We start from the raw sequence: 12,166 nt of genomic DNA on the forward strand, positions 1-12,166 counted from the left end.
TGGCCTTTTCTTCACCCCTAATATCTTTTGCTGAAGTTCTGTTTAAATTGCTCTAACGATTTTGGCCAAGAACCATATAAAAACTACAGAGTTATATCAATTTTCCCTGAATCAAATGTTTTCTACCATTGAAAGTGAAAAGATATTTTCCTTTTTGGATACTGCCCTGAAAACAGACACATTAATTGGTTGCCCATTTAGGATGGTGTCTGGTGACCAATCACCACCTTTCTCCTCAACCTAGCTATTTCTCTTTGAAGTTCAAGAACTTAATAGAGGCTTGAAAAAATTATTCTTTTGTTAACAGGGGGGGAAAAATACAGTGTCATTGCTTTGATGGTTAAACCATGCTATGACAATGTGTTGGCAGTCCTCTTGTTCTTGAGCTTCCTGACCACATGGACAGCTTCCTGTTATCTTAGCTTTGGGCTTCAAGTTGCTATTGCTAATGACTCAATTGGTTGTGCCCTTGACTTGAGACCAGAAGTACTATAGTCAGGCAGACCCTGGGGGGAAGATTGCTGGTGGGCACTGCAGACAGGAAAGGAATAAAAAAATCTGGATAAGCAGGATCTGAATTTGATCAAAAGGATGTTTCCAAACCAGGATGGTGAAACTTGAGAAGTTAGAAGGGAGTGAGGTCAATTCCCTTCTACAAATGGTTCCCAATGTACCCCGGGCACAGTAAGTAATGTTCACAAGTTGTCCAATAACCTCCCCTTCGAACATGTTTTCCCACTTACCCTCACTTCTTCAAAGAAAACAAAGAAGCAAGCAAACACACAAGCAACAGTGTAAAATAGAAAAGCTTTCGGGTTGAAAAGAAGGTGCTAAGAGCAAGACACAGTCATTAGGCTGTCAACTGAAAGATTATTAAAAATGCTTCAGTGTGCTAGTGGTACCTTATATTTGCTTAATAAACCTTTTTTATACATTCACTGTTGAATTTTTAATGGTTTAATATAATGCCTCTTTAAAATTGCATAAATTTGAAACTTGGCTATTGTATGACAAACCTAAGTGTTTTGTAAATTGCAGGGTTTTTTTTCTTTTTTTTTTTTTTTCTTTCTTTCTTTGGCTTTGAACTAAACAGGAAAATGTTGCCAATTCTTTAGTAAGATTTTCATGCTCTCTCTCTCTATATATATATATACATATACATATACACTAATTTTGGTGATAGCATTCTTTTGGAGAAGTAATATTAGTAATGCTAGTACATATTACTTCCTATGTATCTGTTTCCTTTAGAAAAATTCTCCTAATTTCAATTAAACATTATGATGTGAGTACTTGCAGGTTGAAATCAGCCTAACCCATATGTGGCAAATAAGAATATTAGAAGTGTCTTGGCTTAACGATGGTTGAAATCCGACTGTAAAAGAATTTCTGGCCAGCACCCACAGATGTCTCCTGGGAGTTTAAAAACCATCTATTTTTTTCACTGAGGTCAATTCTGGGGCATTTCGGGTTCTATTTGTAAACTCTGGGAAGAACGGAGACTGTGGGTTTTGGAGTTAATCAACTGAATGACTTTATTTTCACAGGTTTATGATTCTTAAAAAAATAATTAATTAAATAATTAAATGAAAAACACTCTTTTGAGTTCTCTCTAGCTTCCTGTTCATAGCGGGGAGGTCACAGTAGCATTTGCTGTGTAAATGCCCACAGTAGAGCACCGCTAAATATTTAGCAAAACCTGTGATTCTGTTTTGATTTGGAGGTGGCAGATAGAAATACTGTGAAAGAGCTGTGCAGAAAGTAGCAACAGTTTTATCAGATACTTTGGAATAAGAAAACGAAAACTGAGAAATGATCGCTGAAAGCAACGTCTAGGACGTCGTTGTGATTTTGACTACATGCACGCGTAATGGAAGGTGTAAAATGGCAGAAAACTTTGCAGTCCTCATTATGGCTTCTTTTTCAGGCAAGCGGAGAATTGCATTTCCTCTCAGACCAACCACTAGAAGGTACTTAGCATGGAAAATAAAGAGATGACAGCCCATGACATCCTTTCTGAACCTGCGTGTCGACTTCTGGTCTGTTTGCACAATTCCGTGCAAGATTCCCTGAATCTTGATGGTGAAAGTCTACTTTCATTGTTCGGTACAGTATGCCATTTCAAAGCATTTTAAGGTTAAAATGAAATACAAATAATTGAAAGAAAAACCATTTGGCCATATTGTTTGCCATTACTGCCCATAGTGGATGGGAGAGAAGCTACTTGCTCAGTAGATTTTCATCAGACCACAGGTTTTGATGGCTTCTATCACAGCACGTAGACTGAGATTTAGGGGGAAAAAAAAAAAAAAGCAGCAGCAGCAAACAGAACAGTTATGGGAATATAAAAAATTATTTTCAACATCATTTTTGCTAGAATCATATTTCCTTTGGTGGAAGAGGATACTATTTCCACTGAAATACACTGTCACTAGATCTCAGACAGCTACTATGATTTTAAACATGTATGTGTAGAAAGCATATTTGGTGGTCATTCAGATCCTACAGTAGGAAACGAAATAAATAATTTGTGTCTGAGGGAACATAAAAATGGATTATAGGAATTCTCAGACTATAAACTCAAACATATCGCCATACTATTTCCAGCTCACCCTGTGGAACTGGATTTCACTTGGGAATATAATCTTTTTAAATATGAAATCTCTTCTAGATGGTAAAATGAAGGGTATAAACTGTGCATAATTTCTGGCCCAGGGCAAACAATAAATGTTAGTTGAATGAAATATTTTATCACAGCAATCTGGTACTATCTGTTAAATCATAAGAAATAATTTTTTCAGGAGAGAGATTAAACTTGAAATGATGGTCTGAATTGTGAATTTCATGTCAATAGTAAGTCTAAATATTACAAAAGCTTATATATGTACCTAATATAATTTTCTCTGCTTAAAAAGCATGTTTAATTTACTCACATATTTGTCTTTCTTCTTTTTTGTACTTGTAGTTTTTGCTGGACTTGGGTTGTCTTATTATGAAAGAGAATCTCCCCATCTCCCTTTATATGTATTTTTATAGATTAAACTCCTTTGAGATTTAAGAAGGAAGAGATTACGCATTAATGGTAATGAAGGAAGAGATTATGCATTAATGGTAATGGTAAATAAGGACTTACGCAATTAACTCAGCCTGTTTTAAAAAGGCGAGTGGAAGAAGTGGTTATTGAAACCAATAGCATTATATTTCAAGATAGCATTACATTATAGTAAGCATGAAGTTCAATAATATAGAACCAAGGTTTTGAAGTTGGAGCCTTTCCTCTCTCCTATTAGGGATGGGCATTGGAGCATTTCCAATTTTTTACTTACATTTTTGAAGAGTCCTCTTTTTCTTTCTTTCTTTTCTTTCTTTTTTTTTTTTTTTTTTTTTTGCCTTAGTTCTGTTTGGGTGAGGACAGTGGCAGTGGAAAAATAGCTAATATACTTTCAAAGTCACATAGAGCTGGTTAATAAATCCCTTGAGTAGCTATACAATAGAATTTTAAATATCCTCCATTTAGAAATTCAGGGGCTAAACAAAGAATAGTGATACATTGCTAAGATGTTGCCTCTGGTCAGTGGGAAGTAAGACAAACACCACATAACCATCACCAAACTACTAAAATATAAAATGTGTTATAGACTTTTTACTGTTAATTAATCTTGCTCTAGTTATTAGTGCTGGACCATAACTAGCTATTTTGACAGGCAATCTATCTGATCAAAAATTATCCTACAATTCATCAGGTAAAGAGGAAAGACAACCCATCACCTCACTCAGGTGAACAATTTGTTATCTCGTGTAAATCTAAATTGTGACTCAAAAATAATCAGGTATCAGACTTCCTTTTATGCCATCTGTCTATTTCTTAGGAAAACAGTTTGCTGGAAAAGCATTTCACTTGTTCTTGTCATCTGCTTCCCTGGTTTGATCACTGAGTGACTTTCTCCATACTGAGAAGAGACATTTTTCAGTCACCCAAACGATCCTCAGCCTGGTTGTAAATGAGCCAGGCAGTAAGTGACATGAGGCCCAGGGGTGTATCCTAGCACCAAGCACAGTGCCTTCTCTGGAATATGAGGTGCTGACCTAGTATTTAGGGGTATAATACCTAGTATCTAGTAATATAGGGGTGCTCACCTAGTGTTTGCTGAATGAATGAACAATGAAATGACAAGTTCAATTAGACAAAATTTGTGCAATTAGTCTAGAAGGAGCTCTACAATTCTGTTTGTTTTTTGTTTCAGAAAAACAGGTGTCTTCCTTCAGCCCTCTGCCTCATATGTATGCCATGTTACATCATGAGATAGGAATTCTTTTCTTTCATCTGAGGGTGTGGATCTTATGACCAGAATTCTAAGTTGGCAAATGCATGTGCTAAAAAGATGGTCAATGTCAGTTATCTTCAGTCATTACCATTCGGCATGGGTTACTGCTGCTATAAGCAAATTGCATGACTATAAATGCATCTCCAGTGTTTTGTTTGTTTGTTTGTTTTTACATAATTTCAGAAACTAACAGGAAAAAAACCTCACGAAACATACTCTGGTACATTGGAATGATGGACTTGATGCCAGATGTCATGGATGAAGCCAGGTCACTACTATTCGCCAGTGACCTGTGTCAACTTGAACAAAATGCATAACCTCTCTGGTCCTTTATTGATAAGTAATACCTAATTCAGAAGGCTGCTGTGAAGATTTAAGTTCAAGAAGAAACTATAAGTTACTCTATATACATAAGGCTTTTTTTTTTCCTATTCAAATTTCAAGAGAAAGTAATTGAGTTGTTGGCTTTCCCCAGCCTGTGTCTACATGAGAGTGAGACTGTTTTGACAAGAAATTAGTGGGAACAGATACTTGGCATATACTCTTCTTGTTACCAGATCTAGTCACATCAGGATAATGCTTAATCTAAATGCTTGCTTCAAAGCAGTTGGTTTTGCCAGAGTGGAGAAATTTCTAGTGGAAATATTTAGAGACAAATTAGATCAACTCCAGGCACTCAATTATGTTACTCTTGTATCTGTGATCCAACCCACGTATCCGTTTCCATACTTTTATGATTGATCTCAGTCTTTGAGCTAAGATGATCTTCTGGCCATTGCACTAGTTGTTAAGATTGCTAGAAGAATCAAATAAACCATTCTTGAGATTGTGTTATTTTGAGTTCATTCAAATAGTCTCTACTCACGAATTTTGTCTCTGGTCACTGAGCTAACTCCCAATGAGTACCCATTCCCAGTAGCAGAAACCTCCAGTGCGCCTGAAGGAACCAGTCTGCGTGCCCGTCATTCACGCAGTGCTTCTTCAACTAGGGATATATTTTCCGAAGGGTACAAAAGAGGTATATGAAGTCATAAGAGTATCGATTTTACTAGTCGATAAGCAATATAAAACATCATTTCTTTTATATTGACACATATGGAGTAAAATGCAGCATTTACACGAATTTTTAATGTAAAAATAAGACTTCAAAAGAATTCTGTGCTTGGTATAGTTGCAGACCATTTCAGGCGTACACACGCTCATTCCCTGCACCAGCTGCAGTTCATTGAAAAGGTTTCAGAAGTGCTGCAGAAGTGCACTCTGGGAGCCCTCGGTTCCCAAACTGCCTCCCTGTGAAATAACAAAGTTTGTTTTTTGTTTTTTGATTTTTTTTAGAGGAGCATTTTATTGTTCTCCTAGCTGAAGACTTTTGGCTCAGAGGGGCTAAGAAGAATGGAAGGTTAAGCTTCCATAAGATGGACTTAAAAGTTCTCTGGAACTTAAGATATTAAAGGGAAAAAAGTTTTTAGGGAAAATCCCTCCAGGTTTGAATGTCTAGGATTCCTTATCTAGGTAAGATTTCTAACATTAACATTCTGGAGAGGGGTTCTTAGTAGAAAGCCTAATGGACATATGAAAGTGGGCATTAGTGAACTATCAGGGCAAAAAGACAAATCCACCTTTGCAGACAGATAAATGAAAAAAAAACAAACAAACCCAAATTGAGATATAACAATACAGAGACATTAGAAAATAATTGCTTTCTAAGACTACGTAAAGAAAATGATTTTCCTAACTTATTTGCTATTCATCTAAAAGCAGACATACCCATTTGACTTGAAAAACTACATGTAGAAAATTCCAACATTCTAGATTTACAAAAACAGATCAATATTTCATTTTAGACACTGATGTGAGTATGAGTACTGTAAATAATCAATGGTTAATGACCATAAAGCCTTCAAGGTTATGTCTTGAGACAAACATGAAAACCGTTAAGAAATTCTAAGCGCAGTGAAAAATATTTAAAATTGTTTTTAGCAGTAGGGATGCTTGGATTTCAGCTAAGAACAAAACTGTTTTCTTATCTGAGATATAATGACCAGATTCTGTTAATAAATTCTGTTCCTAAAGCCTTAAATTCTAAACATTTGGGTTGTCTTTTGCCAGTGTTTTTACGGTAATTTAAAAAACAGAATACAATTTAGAATTTGTTTTTTCTTTAAACAAAAGTTGTGCTTTAAATTTGGTTCGGAATTTTCCCAACTCTTTCCATGAACTACACACACACACACACACGCACACGCACACTCACACTCACACATGCATGTGCACACACACGTACAAAATGCATTATGCTGAGGCAAAACTTGAACATTCCTGAGAGACCAAGGAATCGTCTTAACCATGAAGTCTTAAGGGAGCTGAGAAAGAATTCTGTCTTAGATTTATTGGGGGGTAAAACAGAGACTAAGATGTTTTTCAAGGCCTATCCAGAATCACACATCTGGTATTCATGGATCTGGAACCAGAACCTTCATTTCCCGTGAAGCAAAATGGATTCAACCGACCTGGGTTCTTAGCACAGGCTTCACCAACAGGATAAGCGCCAGCACGTGTCTCAACTCCTCTGGATTTCAGTGTTTTCAGTAGAAAATGCTGGATGTGGCTTTCCACAAGGGTTGTCCTGGTGATGCTTGGGACGTTGGAAACATCAAGGGGTGTTTCTAATTGCTGGTGCCCACTGGCCTCTGTAGGGCTCCTCAAGCAGCCATGTTCCCTCCCCACACTGGGAATTACTGGGCTACCGTTACCAGCCTACGACTCTTTTTATGGTAACTCATTTCTGAACCCAACTAACTGTGAGAGGGCTGGCAGTCTGACTTAGCTTTCAGTTTGTCAGAATTCACTTTTTGGAATTCCCATTTTGGCATATCTACATTCTATCTTTAGTTCTTCAGATAGAAAAGTTTATGTTGGCTTCAAGTGGAAAATACTGTCATCTTTCGATGGTCAACATACAACTAAAAAAAAACAAAAACCACCTAAATTTCCAAATGTGGAGTGCGTTAAAATAAAAAAAAAAGTTTAGTTCTATGATATAATCTTTGACATATTTTCAGGGTTTTAGGCTGTGGCAAAATTAGATATATAATTGGCAAAATTTCAAGCTTAAATTCCAAATTTGTCTATCTGGTCATTAAATCTTGCCTATTTTCATGATTTATAAATAAAGCCGCAAGTGCCACAACTAAGCAGAAGCACAAAAGAAAAATGCACCCTATGAATTATATCACAATAAAAATACTGTATTCCTTTAAACAAATGACTTTTAAGAGCTTTATAACCCAAAGCAAGATATGTGAGATGGTTTAAGAAGAGGTTGCAATTTTGCAACAGGAAGTCTGTACAGCTCCTCCAGGCAGTAGCTGTGAAGGAAGTATCTGTGTCTCAGAAACTTGTTTCCATATGTTCTTGACAATTTTGCATCCTGGGTCCCATTATTTACAAAGTTACGCATTTTGCAAGCTCAAAGCACCTTGGTCCTCCTAATTACGAATGCATGCAGTGACATTTCATCCTTTCATGTGCAAATTTATTCATTGTAACAGAAAAGTTAAAAGTTGAAATCTGTCTACAATTTGAAATGAAAGGATCAAAAATGTCAGACATTGCAAAATACTGGTTCCTAATAGAGCTCTCTTTATTTGTTCACTGTTCCTCAGTCATTTCTGTTCGTTACAAAATGCAGTCTTGACTCTTTATTTTAACAGTACTTAAACTAAACTGTTCATGCCATGCAAAAATAACATTTTATGCACTTTTTTTGTGGGAGGGGGCTTCCCATGTTTTTAGTCCACAGGCATTATTACCGCATTTTTAGGAAACAAGTTTTTATTATTATTATTATTATTATTAATTATTATTATTGCTTTTGTAACTAGTCACATGCTGGTTTCACGTGTGGGACAATAACTTGTGTCTCCCGGGTTGGAATGAATTTCTGGGGCAAACAAGTGGTTTTCCATCTTGCACCCTTCTTGACTATTGTCCTTTTTTACTTCCGCCACAGCATGGTAAATGTCTTGCCTACAGTTGTGACTTGTGTCCTGGGGGGAGGAAGAGCCCACACAGGCCTCTTCTCTCAAAGGGTCTCTTCCATCACTAGGTTTATCTGCAAAGCAGTTGGGGCTGGAGTCTGCCTGCTTGTCCTGCCTGGGCCCCTGGAGCTCTAAGAAGTCATCGTCTTCGCCAGTGTCTATTTCGGTGAAGCTCCTCCTCTCTCTTGACGAGAAAGGAAAGAGTTTCTGCTTGGGAAACCGAGGGGTCAGCCCTTTGGAAGGTCCCTGACAGCGTGCGGATATCTCGGCGCCCAGCAAGGGTCTGTCTCCCTGGGAGGGGGTTTCTTCGAGGAGGATGGTGCTGATGAGCTGCGGGGTGGTAAGGGAAAAGTCAGCCGTGGTGACGGGCAGGGGCCTGGCTGTGCTGGGCGGGGTCTGCGGGGCACCGCCTCTGTTTTCCTTAAAGTTCACTTTGAGCGATCTGGATTTTAGGGGGTTGCTGCCTTTCAGCGAACTCTTAGGGCTCTCGGAGGTACCGTCCGACGGCAAAGGGCCGTGGAGCCCACTTTGGGAAGCGCTGGCATCAAGGCTCACAGTGATGTCGACTGGAGCGTATTCCAGGATGGCATCCCTGGCCCCGGGCCCTTTCTCTCTGCTCAGTGTTAGAAATGGGGGCCCCCTGACTCTTTGGTGCTCTTCCGTCCCCGGGAGGTCGGGTGGGAACTTCATCTGCAAGTGGGAGGCGGTCAGCGGCGGCAGGGGCGACCTCTCGGTCTCTGTGAAGTCGGTGGCGCAGCTGGTGAAGCTGTCAATGCTGGAGGTGCTCTTCATGTCCACGATGACCTCGGTCTGCGCCACGGCCAGCTGCTCCTGCGGGCACACCACTACTTCCATCTCGATCTCCTCCTCGTACGCAGAGGGCCTCTCGGGCTGCTCCTGGCAGTCCGGGTTCGGGTGGGCGTGAGGCTGCGTCTTGGTGATCTCGTTGTACAGCATCTCCAGTTTCTGGGCGCTCAGATGCTGCGGGCTGGAGGAAGAAGTGTTGTTCAGCTGGTCGTGGGAGTCTTTCTGGCTAACCTCCTGGTACTTATTCTCGAAAGATTTGTTGGAGCTTGTTTCCGACAGAGCTTTCCTGGCCCACTTCCACCGGCTTGGGGACAGGTGATTATCATCAGCCGAGTCCTTGGTACTGGCCGACTCTCCTGCCTTCTCCACCGCCACGTCTATCAGTTCCATGCTGCGTGCAAAGGCATCTTTTAAGTTCATGGAAACAATGCTTCCGTTCCTCTTGGCCCTCTCAAGAGCCTCTCTCCTTTTAATTGCCTTCTCCTGGCGTTTCTGCTCCTTGTAAAACTCAGAAAAATTGTTCACAATGATTGGGATGGGAAGAGCAATAACCAGAACCCCGGCAATACAGCAGAGGCCTCCCACGATTTTCCCTAATAGTGTTTTCGGGTAAATGTCACCATAGCCCACGGTGGTCATGGTGATGGTGGCCCACCAAAACGACGCTGGGATACTGGTGAACTTGGTAGCGTCTTCGTCCTTCTCTGCAAAAAATACCAGGCTGGAAAATATCATTATCCCCATGGCCAAAAATAAGATCAGTAAGCCCAATTCGTTGTAGCTCCGTCTGAGGGTGAACCCCAGGGACTGCAGGCCTGTGGAATGCCTGGCGAGTTTCAGGATCCTGAGGATCCGCATGATCCGAAAGATCTGAACCACGCGCCTCACGTTCTGGAACTGCAGCACGCTCTTGTTGGACTCCGTGAGGAAGATGGTGACGTAATATGGCAAGATGGCCAGCAAGTCTATGACATTTAGGGGGCCTTTGAAGAACTTCCACTTGTTTGGTGAGGACAGGAAGCGTAAAAGGTACTCCATGGTAAACCAAGCAATACACACAGCCTCCACGTGGGCTAACTGGGGATTGTCGTTGGGTTGGCCAAATTCATCTGTTGCCTGCAGCTCTGGTAGAGTGTTGAGAGACAGAGCGATGGTGGAGAGTACGATGAATAGGATAGACACGATGGCCAAGATCTGGAAAAGAGAAGGAAGCCCAAGTTAGCAAATCCTCTTCGTTGCCTAGGCAGCTGGGAGACATATGGATTCACTGTTTTTTTTTCAGTGATATGAACTGCTCAAAGATATTCCAGGAAGGTAACTTTATAGCTGAAAATTCTCTAACTAATGCAAACACATTCACTTTTTATGAGTTCATTTCACTTAGAAGCACAATGTAGTACCCATTTAAATTCCAGGGCCTAAACAATTTGGAAAAAAAAAGAAAAAGAAAATCCATCCTCCACCCCTGCCTTTGTTCTTGTGTTGAGTAACCACCCTTTGGAATCGCTTTGGGAACCAGTCTCTCTTCTCTCAGTTTTGTTATTTTTCTCTCTTAACCACCTGGTTTGTGTTTCTTTAAGTGAATCGCGTGACATGTCACATATGCTAGACAGAATTCATGGTTTCTAGAAGTTTTATTCTACAACTGAAACCAAGAATGCAGACCTACACATGAGAGGTAATATACAACAATATACAATATACAACATACAATATACAATATACAATATACAACAGTGTTTCTTATACAAAAAATACCATTTATACGGTAAGCACTGATGGCAGAACCAAATCAGGAAAGCCTTCATCCTGGGATGTGTGGACTCCTGGCCAGCATCATGTGGGAAAGGAAGACTACAGTTAACTTCATTCGGTCAAGAATGAAGTCTTCATAAAGAAGAGCTTGTTGACCATCCACGATGATTTTGGTGCAGGGAAGACATTTTACATGGAGGAAAAAGCACAATGTCAGATGTGGCAGGAAAGAGGAAGAGCTCAGAGAGAAGCAAGAAGATGAGATGATAGGATTTTTTTTAATTTTTTTTTTAAGATTTTATTTATTTGACAGACAGAGATCACAAGTAGGCAGAGAGGCAGGCAGAGAGAGAGGAGGAAGCAGGCTCCCCGCTGAGCAGAGAGCCTGATGTGGGGCTCGATCCCAGGACCCTGAGATCATGACCTGAGCCAAAGGCAGAGGCTTACCCCACTGAGCCACCCAGGCGCCCCGAGATGATAGGATTTTAGTCTGTCTGAGCCCTTTATCATTTCCTATGTGACCTTGGGCAGGTTTTCAACCTCTCATTGTCTCAGTTTACAAATCTGTAGAACCAAGACAATGGTCAGAACTGTTTCATTGTTGTTGTGAAGATTACATGACTCCCAAATATTGGTAAAAAGCACTTGTATTATGAGAGGTTGGAATGAACAGGACTTCAGTCTGGAAAGACAAAGGCCAAGAACAGGTATGTGGGAAATCTGTGAAGCCAGGCACTATATAGACAGCCCAGGTACGGACTTCTTTATGAGGCCGAACACGAAGATTAAGGTTTGAGGGCGCCTGGGTGGCTCAGTGGGTTAAAGCCTCTGCCTTCAGCCCAGGTCATGATCCCAGCATCCTGGGATGGAGTCCCCTATCAGGCTCTCTGCTCAGCAGGGAGCCTGCTTCCCCCTCTCTCTGCCTGCCTCTCTGCCTACTTGTGATCTCTGTCTACCAAACAAATTTAAAAAAATTTAAGATTAAGGTTTGAGAACAATGGGAGGAAGCACTTTTTTGCTTAGTAAAGATTATGCATCTGGGACACACACTTATTGGTGAAGCAGGAAGCCTCTCTGGCCTAGATTAGGTCTGGCTTGGTTTCATTTGACCTTTATCAATGATCTTGGGAGCTGTCATTGGTCTCTGTTATTATTATAGGTAGCTCTGAGAAAAATATGCTGACGGTGACTATTTAATTTAAAGATTTAGCATCCGGTAAACATTTCAAAGGATAGTGA

General features: G+C 40.3%; 1 protein-coding gene and 1 long non-coding RNA gene across 2 annotated transcripts in view; one reads left to right on the plus strand and one right to left on the minus strand.

Moving 5' to 3' along the window:
• Positions 1–304: 304 nt before the first annotated feature.
• On the plus strand, positions 305–5,029 carry LOC125097495 (uncharacterized). The gene is made up of 3 exons (XR_007126542.1): positions 305–435; positions 1,928–2,106; positions 4,509–5,029. It is a non-coding gene; the product is annotated as an uncharacterized LOC125097495 (long non-coding RNA).
• Positions 5,030–5,348: 319 nt separating this feature from the next.
• KCNB2 (potassium voltage-gated channel subfamily B member 2) overlaps positions 5,349–12,166 on the minus strand; it is a 396,540-nt gene continuing 389,722 nt past the window's right edge. Inside the window, exon 3 of the mRNA XM_047725094.1 lies at positions 5,349–10,366. Coding sequence (XP_047581050.1) covers positions 8,210–10,366 — 2,157 coding nt within the window. The 3' untranslated portion in view covers positions 5,349–8,209. The remainder of the gene's footprint in view (positions 10,367–12,166) is intronic.

Source organism: Lutra lutra, chromosome 4, assembly GCF_902655055.1.
Source record: "Lutra lutra chromosome 4, mLutLut1.2, whole genome shotgun sequence".
Classification (NCBI taxonomy): Eukaryota; Metazoa; Chordata; class Mammalia; order Carnivora; family Mustelidae; genus Lutra; species Lutra lutra.